The 18,717-nt window shown below is 45.0% G+C and overlaps 1 protein-coding gene across 17 annotated transcripts in view; it reads left to right on the forward strand.

The window, feature by feature from the left end:
- The first annotated feature begins 217 nt into the window (after positions 1–217).
- ANO10 (anoctamin 10) overlaps positions 218–18,717 on the forward strand; it is a 224,833-nt gene continuing 206,333 nt past the window's right edge. For 5 of the 17 annotated variants that reach the window (XM_030329345.1, XM_030329340.1, XM_030329343.2 and 2 more), the window contains exons 1-4: positions 226–591; positions 11,597–11,749; positions 14,895–15,092; positions 16,935–17,069. In XM_030329345.1, the coding sequence (XP_030185205.1) occupies positions 11,611–11,749; positions 14,895–15,092; positions 16,935–17,069 (472 nt within the window). In that variant the 5' untranslated portion in view covers positions 226–591; positions 11,597–11,610. Of the gene's footprint in view, positions 592–11,596; positions 11,750–14,547; positions 14,663–14,894; positions 15,093–16,934; positions 17,070–18,717 lie in introns of those variants that run through there. The other 12 variants (XM_030329338.1, XM_032594619.1, XM_030329350.1 and 9 more) reach the window with 7 other exon arrangements.

Consider the following 18,717-nt stretch of genomic DNA (forward strand, 5'->3'; position numbering starts at 1 on the left):
CAGGTGCGAAGGCCCAGCGAGGCCCCACCCCTCATCGGAAAAGCAGCCCATAAGACACGCCTCTCCCACCGTGGTCCCGCCTCCTCTCGGAGCGACAGCCCGTAGGACACGCCCCCGCTCGCCGTGGCCCCGCCCCCTCCCGGTGGGACCGCCCAACGAGGCCCCGCCCCCCGGCCGCGGACAGCCCATAAGGCGCGCCTCTCCCACCGTGGTCCCGCCCCTCCTCGGGAGTGACAGCCCACAAGGCACGCCTCTCCGGTGCCCCGCCGCGTTCCCACTCCCGGCCAAAAGCCAGCCAGGCCCTTCCTACCTTTTCTCCGGAGCCGTTCCTGCCCCAGCCTTGGAGGGATTCCCCACTAGGCCCCGCCCCGCTCCGGGCGACGCAGTGCCGGGCCCCGCCTGTCCCGACGTGGTCCGGCCCAGCCCGCGCACCCTGGAGTCAGGGCCCCGCCAGGCCCGCCACACCCAGCGCCCGGCGCGCCCTCCCTGCAGGCCTCGGCCCGCCCCCCGCCTCGAGCGTCCGCGGCTCTGCCTCCCCGTGGCGCCGGCCGTCGGGCCCGCCTCCGAAGACGTGGAGCGCCGCTGCGGCCGGTGAGTGGGGGAGGGGCCCGCAGCCCCTGTCGCCGTCGACGGCGCGGAGCCGGGGTCCGTGTGGGACTGAGCCCCGGCTGCCTGGCGGCGACGGCGGCGCGCCTCCAGGGGCGCCTCCCACTGCCCTTCCTTCCCGGGGCACCTCCCCGGGGCACCTCCCCGGGGCAGTGTCGGGAATGGGGAAGTGGGACCGGGATGGGCGCAGATGGGGGTTGGGGAGGGAGGACTGAAAGTATGGGGGGGTGGCAGGTGCAGGTGGGGGCTGGGGAGAGCCTATAGGAGTCTGGGATGGAGGGCTGAGTATTGGAAGAAACGTGGTGAAGCCGAAAGCTGGGACTTTGGTCAGGATGGGGACTTGGGGTCTTCGGAGCTCAGGGGAGTGAGGTCGTGGGTGGGGTTGGGAAAGGCGGCCAAGCCTATCGAAGGACGTTTTTTGGAAGGACCAGCTCAGCGGCGCAAGATTCACGTTTCTCGGGCCGCCTGGGGAGCAGGGACGCTTGGGATATGTCCGAACTAGTGTGGCTGCAGCGAACTTGCAGGGTCATGCTCCCTTTCACATCGGGGTGATTGGGTTTCCGGGCTCTCCACTGGCACACGTAGTACTTTTTAAGCAATAAATGCAAGTCAGGGGCAGTGCCTGGGACACCTGAGAAATGTGGATGGAATCGAGTTCTCCTCCTATAGGCTGCTTCTGTTTTCCTGGTGCCTGCCCAGCGCCGGACTCGGTGCGCGCCGTCTGCTGCAGAAGAAGGCTGTTCCAGCAGCCAGGACAGTGTACAGAGGTTCCGGGCTTCAAAAGTACAGCGGAGGTTTATTCGGACTGCAAAACAGTTGTGGCCCATGCCCTTAAATCCTGCGGAGTTTAATTTCCAAAACTCGAGTCCCGTGGCGTCTTTCAAAAGTCACATCTTTACTCTCTGCCTGCTTTCGATTTGAAGTCTCCCACTAACTTACAGAACCAGATATTTTCTAAGGGCCCATTCTGTGAGGACACCTAGTTTTAAATTCACCGTGGGAAGTAGATCATGTGTGTTCTGACCAGCTTTTGCTGAAAGAATTGTGGAATTACCGGTGAAGGATGAAATTTAAAAGATCTACAGTAATGTAAGGGAATAGAAAGGGCCTAGTAAATTGGTGTGTGTGCTTAAAAAAAAAAGCCAGTGAAACTTTTTTTCATTGTAGAACCTTAGAAGATAGAGAAAAGAGTATAAGGATGAAAATGAAAATCCCATGTAATTTAACCAACCCTCTTAACATTTTGGTGCAATACTCCTTCATTCTTTTTGTATTTTATTGTGTATTAAATGTACATGTTACATAATTGGGGTCATATTGTTATATTACTTTGTTGTCTGCTTTTACCCCCGCTTGGCATTTCCCCCGATCGTTAAAAATTCTCCGTAAACGTCTTTTTATATGGTTGTGTGATCATCGTATGGATTCATGCTTTGATCACATATCAGAGCTTTAGTTTTGAGTCAAGTGCTATGCTTGCAGTGAGACGCAGTGTTGCTCCAGGGTTTCAGACGTGATTCCAGAGCAGACAGGAAGTGTGAATGAGAGGAGGTCAGTCCTGGCAAGGCCCCGTTGGGTGCTTCTGTGCAGAGGTGGCCTTCTTGGTGCAGCATCTCTTTAGGCCTACGCCTGGGCTGCCGTGGCCAGGCTGCCTTCCAGTATGTCTGTCTCGCCTCTCCTGCATCTTCCGGTGCGATCCCGATGCCATCAGGTTCCCAGGTGTGTTTCTCACATGGGCCTCACCAGCTTCCTTACCTCATCAGTGTCGCCGAGAAACTCTAGTGCGGGTGGGTGTGTACGGTGTGCTGACTTACCACTCCCAGATTTGCACACCTTACGTAACTCGGAGAGGCAGCTGCCCTGGGTCTCGAGGAAGGAGTGTCTCCCAGTTGCCCTCGTCATTAGCAGCCTGTTGCAGATTTCAGAAGACGGCTCTGTTTTCTTACCCTCAGGGCCTCCAGAAGGGTCCTGTCTTCCATCTAGCCCCGGCCATTAAAATTGCACCTTTTCTCCTCGGGAAATCCCTCTCATTTTCCAGCTCAATCAGTGTGGCCCTTCGTCTTTCTCTCAATGATCTGTTCCTGTGCTGCTTCGTGACTGAGTAATTTTGGTTTATGTTTCTCCTCGGGTCTGAAATACGGTGATTACTGAAGATACCTGTGCATTTCCTTCTAACTAGCCTTTGGATTTATAATTCCATTGGCTCCCCCCACCCCCAAGCTCAGGAAGAGAATACAGAGTCCCCTATTCTTTTCTTGATCCTCGATAAGAGATGCATGTACTCCCGGCCCCATGACTGAACGCACAGTGTGTTTATCTTCATATGCGCATTTCAGCCACAATGGTCAGGATTCACCTCTTCCTGTAGGCAGGTGATTGCCGTAGCTAATGTAAAAGCGCCTGAATCCAGTTCGTTTTTAGGCCTCTCTTTGGCGCTGTGTGCAGTGCAACACACGGTAAGAACAGAATTTGGGACGGCTGTCCTGTGCCCCAGAGTGTCTCTGGAACCTGTATGCTGTGCCTTTTAGTCATTCCTGGCTGCTGTCCTGGTTGACAGCTTGGGTGAAAGGGGGAAATTGGTTGTGGTTGCAGAAATCGTTGTACCGTCCAGTGCCCAAGAAGACTACATATGTTGGATCATTGTTTTTTAGATTGGCCCCCACTGGGACCACGAGCCTCTTTTCTGTACCCACACTTCACGCCCTCATGTGCCCCCCTCTGGTATTTTGGTCGCGTGTATTTATTAGTCATGTGCATGGTGATGATGGCAGACCAAGCTCCCATGAAGACCCTCTGGTCAAAGCAGATTGCAGAACTCAGCTTAGGCCAAGGCTGCCCTGAGGCTTCTTGTTTTTACTGCCTTGGACTTGCTCTTCATGCCATTGAGCCCGCCGGTGGGGAGAAGCGGTTTAGCACAGGCCTGGATTCCGCTGGCCAGTGAATTGCAACACTGAGTGCTCCATACCTGCACCCTGCTGCGTGCAGAGCACAGGGGCAGGGATCCCCCAAGGAGAGAGCATCCCAGAGGTGTTCCTATATAGAGACAGAAATTCCCTGAGCAATGGGTGCCCCTCGGTGGGTTACAGGGACAGGAAGAAGACCGCACAGAAGGTGTGGCGCGTCGGGAGAGGGGCGTCTTAGGTCACCAGGGTGGTAAGTACGTTGTGGCGCGGTGGCTGGCCTGAGCGCAGAACAGCTGAAAGCAAGCGTAAACAGAGCAGAGTGGTCCTTCAAGGACTGTCACCAACAGTGTTGAGCCTCGAGGGCATTTTATGTGCGGGAGTCTCAGAGGGATCAAGGCTTCCCGAGCTCCACCAACAAGCCTTCACGGACACTCTTTTCCCACCTGGCATGGTTCAGAGCGGAGTCCAACCAACACTGGCCCTGGAGTTAGTCTGTGAGACTTTCAGGGAGCTAGGCTTGTAGCTGCCCAGCGTGGCCGGGCCGGCGCTTCTTCTAATGACAAGACTGTAAAACTGACTTTGTTGACTAAGTTCACAAAAAGGAAAAAAAAAGGAAAAGGTCTTTTTCATACTGCCTGGTATCATTCAGAGAGCACTGGATTTCAGTCTGTATCTGCCATGCTGGTTGTGTGATTTCGGACCTTGTGAATATGATACAGTGAGGTCACGGGACTAAGTGACCCCTAAGGCTCCTTCTGCTCTAAAAATCCTATCTTTGCCCAGCTCCACTGGCGCTTTTGGCCGCCTCCTTCTGGATAGGAGGGGATGTGCCTATGTGCGGAGCCGTTTCATTTTATATACTGTTGGACGGAAGGCTTTTCGTTGTTATTGAGCCTTTATTCAAAACAATCTTTATAGTTAGGCAACTTCTTTTTTACAAAGTTGGTATCTTTTTAATCTGGGACTAAAGCAAATTATCTTGTATTATACAGTTTTAAAAAGTATCGTTTGGCCTTTCCTAAAGGGTACATTTTACCCTTACTTTTAAAATGTCAGACCTCTATACTGTGTTACAAGTGTAAAAGCCATTTTTTTCTAATTATAAGAAAAAAAACCCTTGCCTATTAAAATTCAAGTCAAAAAGAGAAACGTAAAGAAGAAGATAACAATTATCTGAAATCCTACTACCTAGACGTGACAGTTGGGAGAGATATATCTGCCTAATCATCGATGGGATATTTATTCAAACGCACACAGTATAGAGTGAATCGTGAGTGTAGCCACACGTGGTTAAGGGTGTGAACTCTGGCCTCAGGGTGCCTGAGGTTAGGCTCTTCTGCTCGCTACCATGTGACATTGGACAAACTCCTTAACCTCTTTGACTTCAGTTTTCTCATCTCCTAAATGAAAGAGTTTCTTTTTCGTGGGGTTGGTGTGAGAATTCAAGGAGTAGACCATGTAAAGACCCCAAAGTTAGCTAGTGTTGAGATGGCGGCGTAGGAGGGCGCTGGGCTCACCGCGTCCTGCTGATCGCTTAGATTCCACCCACATCTGCCTAAATAACCCAGAAAACCGCCAGGAGACTAGCAGAACGGACTCTCCAAAGCCAAGCGTAGACAAGAGGCCCACGGAAGAGGGTAGGAAGGCCGGAGAGGTGTGCACGCTCCATGGATTGGCGGGAGGGAGCCGGGTCGGTGGAGGGGCAGCCCGCCTGGCGAGGCGGGCCCCCAAGTCTGGCTTGCAAAAGCAGAGGGGCCGGACTGCATGAGTTCTGACAGCCAGTGGGACTTAACATCTGGAATGTTAAAAGTGAACAGCTCTGCTCGGAGAGTGAGAGGGCTAGAGGACAACAGGAGGGAGAGTTGTCGAGCCCCGGAAGACAGAGCTCAGCTCGTGGGGAACAAAGGCTCTGGCCAGCGCCATCTCCCTCTCCCATCCGCCAGCCAAAACCCCAAAGGGAACCAGTTCACCGAACTTGCTTGCACCGTGCAAACACCCAGGGCTGTGCTTCTGTGGATCCATCCCTCCGACGGGTCTGCCTCCCTCCCGGTCGCTGCAGGGCCCCTCCTGCAGAGGACCACCGACGGCAAAGCGATCTGAGCCTGCCCCTCCCGCCCCTGTGCACCTTGCGATCCACCCTGGCTAATACACCAGATCCCATCGAAGCAGCACCACAAGCCTGGCAGTGTGCAAGTAGCCCAGACAGGGGCACCCCACTCCACAGTGAGTCCTGCCCCTGGGAGAGGGGAAGATAAGTTACACACCAGTCTGACTGTGGCCCCAGCGGTGGGCTGGGGGCAGACAATCGGGTCTGGCTGCGGCCCGCCCACCAAACCAAGTTACTCTAGACAGTACAGGGGAAGTGCCCTGCAGTTCCACACCACTCCAAGGACTGTCCAAAATGACAAAACGGAAGAGCTCTCCTCAAAAGAAACTCCAGGAAGTAGCGACAGTAACGAATTGATCAAAAACGATTTAAGCAATATAACGGAACAAGAATTTAGAAAAATAGTCATAAAATTAATCGCTGGGCTTGAAGAAAGCATAGAGGACAGCAGAGAATCTATTACTACAGAGATCAAGGGACTAAGAAATAGTCATGAGGAGCTAAAAAATGCTATAAATTAGGTGCAAAATAAAATGGAGGCGACCACAGCTCGGATTGCAGAGGCAGAGAATAGGTGAATTAGAAGATAAAATTATGGAAAAAGAGGAAGCTGAGAAAAAGAGAGATAAAATAATCCAGGAGTATGAGGGGAGAATTAGAGAACTAAGTGATGCAGTGAAACGAAACAATATCTGTATAATAGGAATTCCGGAGGAGGAAGAGAGAGAGAAAGGGGCTGAAAGTGTACTTGAACAAATCATACCTGAGAACTTCCCTGATCTGGAGAAGGAAAAAGGCATTGAAATCCAAGAGGCACAGAGAACTCCCTTCAGACGTAACTTGAAACGATCTTCTGCACGACATATCATAGTGAAACTGGCAAAATACAAGGAAAAAGAAATTGTGAAAGCAGCTAGGGATAAACACACTCTAACATATAAAGGGAGACCAATAAGACTAGTGACGAATCTATCTACTGAAACTTGGCAGGCCAGAAAGGAATGGCAGGAAATCTTCAATGTGACGAACAGAAAAAAAATATGCGGCCAAGAATCCTTTATCCAGGAAGTCTGTCATTCAGAATAGAAGGAGAGAGAAAGGTCTTCCCAAACAAACAAAAACTGAAGGAATTCATCACCACTAAACCAGCCCTACAAGAGATCCTAAGGGGGATTCTGTGAGTGAAATGTTGCAAGGACCACAAAGTACCAGAGACATCACTACAAGCACGAAACCCACAGACATCACAATGACTCTAAACCCATATCTTTCAATAATAACAATGAATGTAAATGGACTAAATGCTTCAACCAAAAGACATAGGGTATCAGAATGGATTAAAAAAACAAGACCCATCTATTTGCTGTCTACAAGAGACTCTTTTAGACCTGAGGACACCTTCAGATTGAAAGTGAGGGGATGGAGAACTATCTATCATGCTACTGGAAGTCAAAAGAAAGCTGGAGTAGCCATACTTGTATCAGACAAACTAGACTTTAAATTAAAGGCTGTAACAAGAGAGGAAGAAGGGCATTATATAGTAATTACAGGGCCCATCCATCAGGAAGAGCTAACAAGGTAACAGAAGAGAAACAAGGGCCCTGAATGATATATTGGATCAGGCAGACTTGACAGATATATTTAGAATTCTGCATCCCTAAGCAACAGAATATACTTTCTTCTCGAGTGCGCATGGAACATTCTCCAAGATAGATAACATACTGGGTCACAAAACAGCCCTTCATGAGTGTAACAGAATTGAGATCATACCGTGCACACTTTCAGACCACAATGCTATGAAGCTTGAAATCAACCACAGGAAAAAGTCTGGAAAACCTCCAAAAGCATGGAGGTTAAAGAACACCCTACTAAAGAATGAATGGGTCAACCAGGCAATTAGAGAAGAAATTAAAAAATATATGGAAACAAATGAAAATCAAAATACAACAACCCAAATGCTTTGGGATGCAACAAAGGCAGTCCTGAGAGGAAAATACGTTGCAATCCAGGCCTATCTCAAGAAACAAGAAAAATCCCAAATACAAAATCTAACACCACACCTAAACGAATTAGAAGCAGAACAGCAAAGACACCCTAAACCCAGCAGAAGAAGAGAAATAATAAAGATCAGAGCAGAAATAAACAATATAGAATCTAAAAAAACAGTAGAGCAGACCAATGAAACCAAGAGTTGGTTTTTTTTTTTTTTTTAATTTTTTTTTTAAGGTTTATTTATTTTTGAGACAGAGAGAGACAGAGCATGAACGGGGGAGGGTCGGAGAGAGAGGGAGACACAGAATGTGAAACAGGCTCCAGGCTCTGAGCTATCAGCACAGAGCCTGACGTGGGGCTCGAACTCACGGACCGTGAGATCGTGACCTGAGCCGAAGTCGGACGCTTAACCGACTGAGCCACCCAGGCGCCCTGAGAGTTGGTTTTTTGAAAAAATAAACAAAATTGATAAACCTCTAGCCAGGTTTCTCAAAAACAAAAGGGAGATGACCCAAATAGATAAAATCATGAATGAAAATGGAATTATTACAACCAGTCCCTCAGAAACACAAGCAATTATCAGGGCATGCTATGAAAAATCATATGCCAACAAACTGGACAACCTGGAAGAAATGGACAAATTCCTAAGCACCCACACACTTCCAAAACCCAAAGTTACCTGGTGGTGTTGTCATTTTGATATTAGGATGGATTGTACATATCCATAAATGGGGTCTTGTTTTGCGCTTTTTTAAAATCTTACAATGCGTAATGAAATGTTCTCCATGTTAATATAGTTGCATCTGCACCCTAGTGTTGACGGTTCTGTTGTATGGCTGTGACACGTAAATACTTTATGAGTTTCGCCAGTGTCCTCTTGTTGGACTTTCAGGTTGTATACGTTGTGTCTTTTTTATTTCTTTGCCATAACTAAACCCAAAGTAAATGAGAAAGAGAGAGAGGGAAAAAAGGAAGTTGCAATGACTTCCACTGTATATATATTCTATTTTATTGTCTCCTTGGCATAAATTCCTAGAAATGGCGTTGTTGTGTTGAATGGTAAGCTTATTTAATATTATTTTTCACACTGCCACTCTGCTTTCTGGAAAGATGGCATCAAAGTACAACATCTGTCAGCTGTGTGTGAAAATGCCCGATTTTCTACACCTGTGCCGGAGCTAGGTTCCGTCCACCTTCCAACTTCAGCAAACCTGAAAAGGGAAAGGCATCTTATGCTTACTTTACATTTCTTTTATTGGTATGTTTGAACATCTTCTCAAAGTGTGTGTTGGCTGCTTCTATTTCTTCTTTTGTGACTTGTGATTTCAGGTTTCCGTATTTTTTTGTTGATTTGTAGGAACTCTTTGGATGTCAGAGATGGTGACACTTTTGTCTGTAGGATCTTGGAAATCTTGTGAAGGTTGTGTCGAGTCATGAAGGGCATATAGTATCTCAAATGAGAATAAATCAGTGAGCAAATATTTTTTATGTATTTCTTGCTGGTGCTCATACACGTGTTTAGAACTGAAACCTGCATTTAGTGTCTCAGAAAGAGTGTTGTATGGTCTGGAAGTTGTGAATACGGTGGGCCTTTTATACCGACGTCAGGCGATGTGCAAATGCCAGGAAACTGACACCTTTGACGTGTGTCCACACACACCCTGCTGAACTGTGGGTTGTGCCCTGAGCCTAACCATTCCTTTTCAGCTTGGCTCTTTACTTCCTCTTTCCCATGTTCCAGGTCAGAAACCTCACAGTTATCTGTGGACCTTTTCCGAGTTGAAGGCTACCGGTTCTCAGCCTCCCTTCCCAGAAGGTTAATCCCGCCTCCTCAGGCTGCCCTGCCCCAGACGGTTTCTGCTATTGTTTCAGGCCTCCTGTTAGAATGATCTGATGCTTCCGCTGTAAGACTATGAGCTCCCCAGAAGCAAGATGGGGACCTTACTTACTTTTGTACCTTCAGACTCTTATCACAGCATGACTGAAAATAAGCATGTCATAAATGTTCGTTGTATTTGGTCTTTCCATTTAAAAGATGACGATGCGTAAGCCCCTGTAGTGTACTGGTACATTAACCATTTTCCTCAACTTTTTGTTCTGAAGAATTTCAGAAGTTCAGGAGAGTTGAAAGAATATTCATATTCTGCCCCCTCAATCTACCTATGGAGATGCATCTCACTCTGACACGTAGCTGATTCTCTGCTCAGAAACCAACAGTGACTCCGTTCTGGCCATTGGAGCAGATGTGAACTGTAGCATTCCTTATCCTTAAATGGTCACAGCTCACAAAATGTTGCCCTCTCTGCTCTGGTCCTGCTCTGTCTGCTCTATTCTTTTTTTTTTTTTAATTTTTTTTTTTTTCAACGTTTATTTATTTTTGGGACAGAGAGAGACAGAGCATGAACGGGGGAGGGGCAGAGAGGGAGGGAGACACAGAATCGGAAACAGGCTCCAGGCTCCGAGCCATCAGCCCAGAGCCTGACGCGGGGCTCGAACTCACGGACCGCGAGATCATGACCTGGCTGAAGTCAGACGCTTAACCGACTGCGCCACCCAGGCGCCCCAGATGTCTGCTCTATTCTTAATGTCATTGATTTTACACATTACTTCCCTCTGTAGAACATGCCTCTTTTTCTTGATGGAAACTTGTGCACATTAAGTGTTCTGAGTTCCTATAGCTCTAATGGCTAATTTTTATCATTCTTTCATTCTGTAGAGTTCCTGACCACATGACTAGCTGTTAGGAGGTGAGTGCTGAGGCCCGTTTTGATCTTGTTACCTTCATAGAGCCTGGCACGCCCACTTTGGATTTGGCTGTTATTTTATAATAGCATTCCTGAAGCATTTGTGCCATGATGTGAATCCAGCATTGATTTATAATACCTGTGTTGCCCCAAAACTTATGCTGTGTTGGAGTAAGAGAACAACTTATCAGTCTAAGCCAGATGACCGAGGTCTGTTTGATCTGCTTGTTGCAAGATCATAATTCACCCTAAAGGATGGAAGGCTGTTCTGTGCTGTTGGTCATTCCTTTTGTGATTATTCCCAAGAATTGATTTGCACTTGTACTTTGGAGTCATTAAAACCCACGTCAAGTACAGAGTTAGAATAAGTAAGTCTAAAGTCTGGAAATTGTCTCTGCTGTGAATCACTGGGTTAGAGAGATTCACACGAGAAACATCTTAGAGGGAGGCCATTAGGCCTTAGTGACTGATGTCATTTGTGGATATCCAAGTTGACCAGAGTACTTTTCAAGCGTGGAAATGGAGATAAAGATGATATTCCTGAGAAAGAGAAACTAGGAAGGGAAGCTGATACCGGGGACTTCAACTCCATACCTAAGCATGAACTCGGACCAGGTCAATTCCCTGCTCTTACTGAACTGATGACTCCCATCGCTTATTTGACAAAGCCCCGTTCCTTTGTAGTCACGGTCCCTGGTTAGATACCTGCTCATTCCCATCCTGCACCCCCCACCCCTACACACACAAGTGGTGCTGTAGCCACACCTAATCACTTGTGTGTCTCTGATTCTGTTGGCTATTTTTCCTCTCTATTTTGTACAGGAATACTGTTTCTTCTACGTAGAATGCCATCCAAGTCTCGCCAGCAAATTCCTGTTTGTTCCTCTAAACCCTGTTCGGGTGTCAGATCTTTTGTAAATACTTTCTGACTCTTCCTGTGTGACAGTGTATTTTACACTTTTTGTCCTTCCCTTATCTGATGTCCTCCCTGCCGTGTTCTGAGCTGCCTACGGGAAAGGATGATGTTCCCCCTGACTTTGTATGGGCCTGGCTCACACATGTGCTTTCAACCATTGGTTGGGCCTGTCTCATGTCCATCTGGATCATGAGAAATTTTCCTTTTTCCTGGGACCCAGAATTAGGTGTAATTAGGAGAAAATACAAATACATATTTTTTTATATGTTTCCATATATTTCACTTTTCCATTATAACCCATGTGCTTTTTATTTTATTTTAATTTCAGCACATTTGTAAAAGATGAAAGTGACCTTATCAGCTTTGGATACTTGTGAGAGTTCCTTCACACCTTTGGTGGTCCTAGAACTTGCTCAGGATGTCAAAGAAGAAACCAAAGAATGGCTGAAAAACAGAATTATCTCTAAAAAGGAAGATGGAGGCAAGTAAAACAAATATTACTCAGACTTAGCCATGATCAGTGACTAAAAATGTATTTTCAAATGTTTTACAGTTTTTTCCCTGATATATTTCTAAAATTAATATCCATTTCTTTGCTCTTTATTATTTATCTGGACTTGAAAGGGAATCTAAGTCAGCATTAGACTGTAAGCAGCACGAGTGTGATTTTGTTCACAGCTATAAATGCTGTGCCTAGTACACTGCCTGGTGCACAGTAGGTCAATATTTATCAGATGAGTGGACAAGTGTCTATTTGTGTGTCAGATATGGTGCTAAGAGAGAGATTAATACGGTCCCTGCCTGAAAGAACGTTACTGTGACTGTTACTGTCGGTGTAAGGAGACTGAATGTGGATTTCTGGCAACTGAAGTAACAGAACAACAACAACAAAAACAAAAAGAGAGCTGTACAAAGCAGTGCACGATAGTTCAGAGTGAATTGTTTGTAAACTAGCTGCAAGAGGAAAGGGAAGAAAGAGGAGACCCTTGGTGATGCTTTTCAGGATGGAAAGGGATGACTTTATAGGAGAAGCCAAAGCTTAGCCCTCTCCCAAAGGGCAAAAGGGGGTCTACATCTGGGGGAAAGAGTGGAGGACATTTTACATGAGGAAACGCTTCATAAAACTGTACAAAACAATACCTAAAACTTCACCAAGTCTCCAAACACTGAATACAACTTAGACTTTTTTTTTTAAGATTTTGACTGTAAACTGAAGTGCTTTCTTAAAAATAAAACCTTGAATCAAAGTGGGATTTTTGATTTTTTGGAAACAACCAAGCCAAAAGAAAACTTGAAAACGAGAGTACCTGCTTACTAAAATCAGAGGTGTTTCACTGGATTGGAGTTCGTTCGTTCATTCGTTCTTTCTTTAAATGTTTATTTAAAAAAATTTTTTTTTAAACGTTTATTTATTTTTGAGACAGAGAGAGACAGAGCATGAACAGGGGAGGAGCAGAGAGAGAGGGAGACACAGAATCTGAAACAGGTTCCAGGCTCTGAGCCATCAGCCCAGAGCCTGACGCGGGGCTCAAACTCACGGACCGCGAGATCGTGACCTGGCTGAAGTCGGACGCTTAACCGACCGAGCCACCCAGGCGCCCCTAAATGTTTATTTATTTTTGAGAGAGAGAGAGAGAGACACAGTGTGAGAGGGGAAGGGGTAGATAGAGAGGGAGACAAATCTGAAGTGGGTCCAGGCTTTGAGCTGTCAGCACAGAGCCTGAAGTGGACTCGAACCCATGAACCGTGAGATCATGACCTGAGCTGAAGTTGGACGCTTAACTGACTGAGCCCCCCAGGCGCCCCTGGGTCCCTTCTTTAAAATTCCTGTGATGGAAGAGCTTTTGTCGTGCCTAAGAGTGAGGGACTTTCGTGTATTCCCAGTCTTCTCTGTTCCTTGTGTGGAACAGACACACAAAGACACACAAGAATGGGGAAGCAGCGGGCATCTTTCTACTGTTGGGAAAGCAAAAAAGAACATTCCAAAAAAGCATCCTCATCTTTCAGGTAAGGGTAGCAGGTTTAACACTCATGTTTACTTTTACTCTCTTCTAAACTCCTATTGAAATGACAATAAAAGGATCTTTTAAAAAAGATAATAAGTCCAGGTTGACAAAGAAGAAAGGAAAGAATACAACAGCAGCACCATTTTGGAAGCTAGAAAACAGGTGGATGAGTGGTGAATAACTTCTCAGATTTGAAAAAGCCAAAGCTGAAGCTGGCAGGGGTACAAGTTGAGGTACAGTTTGGTTTATACCGCAGACTGAAGACTTCTAAAGACTTAGGTATTAGTGACTGTAGAGACCTGTGGAGACAGAAATAAGTGCTACCAAGGAAAAGGAAAAAGAATCGGCCAAGATCCATTTGAGAAATAGTTAGCTCCCCTGATCCCTTCTGTATTCTACCATCGGAGCAGAAGAGTGTGAATTATTCTCTGCAGAGGGTCAGATGCTTGGATTTTGTAATGGGGGATTTATGCACAGTTGAAAACAGAGATTCTGTACTGAAAATAGGATAATAACTGAGTATTATTACCCCTGTCCTCCACCCCACGAATCTCATACCTAATTTAGTATCCAAAATATTAGCTAGAATCAATCATCTAGGAAGCAGATTGAATAATCTTTCCTGGGGACTCTGACCAGAGTCAGAGTCAAAGACAAAATAACCAAAGGCAAAATAACCCAAGGTGCAGAAATCAGAGAGTTGCCCATGGAAAATGACCTGGCCAGATGACTGTGCATGAAAGGCCATCTTTAATGAACTCCATCTAAACCTTCAGAAGTTCACCATACCCAGTTGGAACACCTTTCTTAAACATGCGCATACAATAAAAGATCAAACATCTGAGGAAAATCCCTAACATGAAAGAGAAAGCTAAACTAAAACAAACAGACAAAAACAGCAAACTCTGCAGAAGAAGAAAACCAAGAGGAAATTAAAAACTCAACTCTCAGTTATGAGAAGGTAGAACATTCTATAAATCAAGAGTTGGATGCTGTAAAATATTCATTTAGGAAAAAAGCTCTTAGAAAGTGAAAATATGAAAGCAAAGTTTAAAAACTCAGTCAAAGGGTTAGAAAGTAATTTTGATAAAACCTACCAGAAGGTAGAGCAAAAACTTACAGAATTGGAAAATTTGACAGAGAAAAAATAAGGAAGTTAGAGGACTCGTCCAAGAGGTACACATCTGAATAAAAGGAGTTCTAGAAAGGGAATGGAAGAAAAGGAGAAGAAATCATCTGAGGAAAACTCAAGGTTGATGCCATGCTTTTTCAGCTGGAAAGGGCCCACCTCGTGCCCAGCACTGTAAGTGAAGAGGCCTGTCATTGGGAAGTTCTGGAACCCTGGGAATGGAGAAGATACTACAAACTTCAAGAGAAAAAGAAAAAAGGTCACGTATATAATAATAACACATATATAAGGATCAGACTTCGTAGCAGAAACATGGGAAGCTAGAAGGCATTTTCTGAAGGAACTTGACTTATGTGTACTTCTTATCTATTTGGGAGATATATTTGAATTGTTAATACATTTTCCTTATATCAAACTAGAGACAATACTTACTTAGAATGTTTTCGTTCTTGAAACTTTTCTGAGATTGTGCTTATCTTTTGTTTCTGAAGGTGCCCAGCTGCTGTTTAGACCATTGTTAAATAAATATGAGAAAGAAACACTAGAAAATCAGAACTTATATCTTGTTGGTGCCTCCAAGATTACATTGTTACTGGGTGCGGAAGCAATGGGTCTGGTAAAAGAGTGTAATGATAACACTATGAGAGCCTTCACATATGGAACCCGATATAACTTCAAAGATTTTGATGGTGAGTCCCAAGATTGTTTCTGTCAGAATCATTTTATCTCACAAATAAGTTTTTGATCAGTAGATCAGGGGTCAACAAACATTTTCAGTAAAAGGCCAAGTAGTAAATATTTTAGGCCGTGTGGGCCATACGTCCTCTCGCAGTTACTCGACACTATCCTTGTAAAGCAAAAGCAGCCCTCGACTGTAAGAGATGAACGGGTGCAGCTGTGTTCCACTAAAATTTGCTTATAAAATATGGCCCATTGGGGCGCCTGGGTGGCGCAGTCGGTTAAGCGTCCGACTTCAGCCAGGTCACGATCTCGCGGTCCACGAGTTCGAGCCCCGCGTCGGGCTCTGGGCTGATGGCTCAGAGCCTGGAGCCTGTTTCTGATTCTGTGTCTCCCTCTCTCTCTGCCCCTCCCCCGTTCATGCTCTGTCTCTCTCTGTCCCCAAAATAAATAAATGTTGAAAAAAAAAAATTAAAAAAAATAAAATATGGCCCATGGACCTTACTTTGTGATCCCTGGAATAGATGAACATAAATTAGGGTGACAAATGTAACTTATTACTATTATTCTGTTCTAATTCTTAGAATGGTGTATATTCACTAGCTTGATACAGAAAAATGTTATAATGAGAAATGCAGTAGTTCAGTATTCTAGAATTGCCATTTTCTGGTAGAGTACCTCGTTCTGTTCTGGCCTCATAGCCCGTTCCAGAAGAGAGTGGTTTCTGGAAAGAACTGAGAAAGCCAAGGTGGCCATGAGGTCAGAGTGGGAGTTTGGCTTCAGAATAAACTGGTCCCTTCCGGGGCTTTGGAGTTAGAAGATGTGATTAGGCTTCTTCAAAGTCACTCTGGATTTTTATATCTTTATGCTTTATTAGCATAAATGATAATGGTAAAAAATCACCTCATTTAAGAGGATTCGCTTGTCAAAAAATAGCACTGTTTTCTTATCAGACTGTCTTCCCCCAATTTTATGGGAGGAATATTCAACTCCAGAAGGGAACAACCTGGGCTGAAGAGTTTGAAGGAGGAGAATTTGTCATGTAGGCAAACTTCAGTTCCATCCCTAGTTAGGATAGTGTTAGAATTCTGCTCATTGGCCTTAAATGAGATCAAGCAGGTGTCTGCCATTTGGATATTTGCACCCTGTTATATAAGAACTAGGACCGTAGTCCCTCGCTCCCCTTAGCTGTGGGTGATTCATTCCGAGACTCAGCGGATACCTGAGATAGCAGACAGTACTGGGCCCTGTATGGGCTGTGTTTTTTCCTATATGTGCATACCTGTGGTAAAGCTTAATTTATGAACCAGACACAGTAAGAGATCAACAACAACAATACTAAAATAGAACAATGGTAATAATCTGCTGTAAGAAAAATGGCGCAAATGTGGTCTCTCTCAAAGTACCTTATATTACTGTATGCACTGGTCTTCTTGTGATGACGTGAGATGATTCAGCTCCTGCCTGCTGAGATGACGTGAGGTGAATGAACTAGGCATTGCAACGTGGTATCAGGCTACCACTGACCTTCTGACAATAGGGCAGAAGGAGGGTCGTCACCTCTGGACCATGACTGATGCAGGCAACGAACTGCAAAAAGCAAAACCCTGGGTAAGGGGGAGCCATCGTACAGTGATTGAAGGATCGTATTATGTGAAGGCAAACGGTAATTTACTCTTATAAAAAGGCGCTTTATGTTCTATTTAATTTAGGAGTTTTATACTTTGCTTACTCCTTGTGTTATTTATTTATTGTTTATGTCCTCATTTCTATAACCCCAGGTTATTTGAATCTTATTAATTTTATTTTGGCCATCATGAGAAAATAACTGGAAATTTTTTGTCCTCATTTAGATGACAATGATGACTTCCTCACGATGGCAGAATGTCAATTCATTATCAAACATGAACTCGAAAATCTTAGAGCCAGAGATGAAAAGATGATCCCTGGTTACCCCCAGGCAAAGCTGTATCCAGGAAAGTCGTTATGTAAGTCATGCTATCAGCCACTTCACGGACACATGTTCTGATGCAGTTGTTTTTGCTTAGTGGATGAATAACAAGTTAAAGAAGCTTTGTTGTTTTCTTACTGAAAAACATAGAACTTTATAATAACATATTCTCATGAACATGCCTTTTGCCATTAGAGCTTCGTTATATTGTACCTTTAGATCAATATATTTGTTCTGTGTGGTTTGCTACTTATTTACCAAGATCTCGCAGCATTTGGTTTGCTTAAAATTGGGTGTGAACACATATGCGTATTACTCAATACAGATTAGCAAAGTTTACATTATGCCCAGATGAGGAGTGAAAATGGGAGCCATTGTCTTTTCCTGGAGCCCTCTTTCCATCTCCTCCCCTTTCAGTGGGTGAGCACATGGGAACAAGGCTTAGGAAGGGTCACAGAGTGACATGATACCTGAATGCAGATCAGCAGCTTGCAATTTTGTGATTTTCTGTCATCCCATTTGAAAGAGAATACTAGTTTGCAGATAAAGTGCTCACTACAGTGTGTAATTCCAAGTCTGCCTCCTCCCCCCACCCCCCAGGGGTGGCAAGGCCTCAGAGCATTTTTGCTGCCCAAATATACTTTAAGCATATAAGCTACTGTGTTCTCTAGTCAGTTTAATACTACCTTCCAGGCTTCACCCAGCGGGACAGATGCCTGGGAAGCAGTCCACGTTCAAATTTTCCCTGTTGTCATCAAATATATATTAGGGTTGGTTTGTTCAAACCAAGGTCCAGTCATAGATCACCCATTTTGTATGGTGGTTGTGTCTCTTAACTCTCTTTCTCTTATTGTGATAAAGTGCACATAACATAAAATTTAAAGATTGAAGATAAAAAATTTAAAGATTTTCACTGGTATTAAATATATTTAGAATATTGTACATTGTCCTCACCATGCCTCTCCATAGCTCCTTCCATCTTGTAAAACTGAAACTCTGTATCCATTACACAATCACTCTGCCTTCTCCCCTGGCCCCCTGCCCAAGCAGCCACCTTTCTACTTTCTGTCCTTATGGTTGTGACTACTCAAATGAGTGGAATCATACAGTATTTCTCTCTCTATGACTGGTTTATTTCACTTAGCATTGTCTGCTAGGTTCGTCTATGTTGTAGCATATGTTGGAATTTCCTTCTTTTTAAAGACTGAATAGTATTCCAGTGTGTGTGTGTGTGTGTGTGTGTGTGTGTGTGGGTGTGGGTGTGTGTGTGTGTGTGTGGGTGTGTGTGTACACGTGTATGCCACGTTTTGTTTGTTTACTCATCCATCAGTGGACCCTTGGGTTGTCTCCACCTTTTTTCTGTTTAGAATAATCCTTTTATGAACATGGGTGTGCAAATATCCCTTCAGGGTCCTGCTTTCAATTATTTTGGGTATATACCCAGAAGTGGAATTTCTGGGTCACATGGTATTGCTATTTTTAATTTTTTGAAGTACCTCTATACTGTTTTCTATAGCAGTTGTGCCCTTTTACATTCCCATCAACAGTACCTAGGAGTTCCAGTCTCTCCACATCCTTCCTCTCCAGCATCTATAGTCTCCTGATTTGTTCATTGTAGCCACTCTGACCGGCGTGAGGTGGTATCTCAGTGTAGTTTTCATTTATATTTCCCTGATGAGGAGTGA

This window comes from Lynx canadensis, chromosome C2, assembly GCF_007474595.2.
Source record: "Lynx canadensis isolate LIC74 chromosome C2, mLynCan4.pri.v2, whole genome shotgun sequence".
Taxonomy (NCBI): domain Eukaryota; kingdom Metazoa; phylum Chordata; class Mammalia; order Carnivora; family Felidae; genus Lynx; species Lynx canadensis.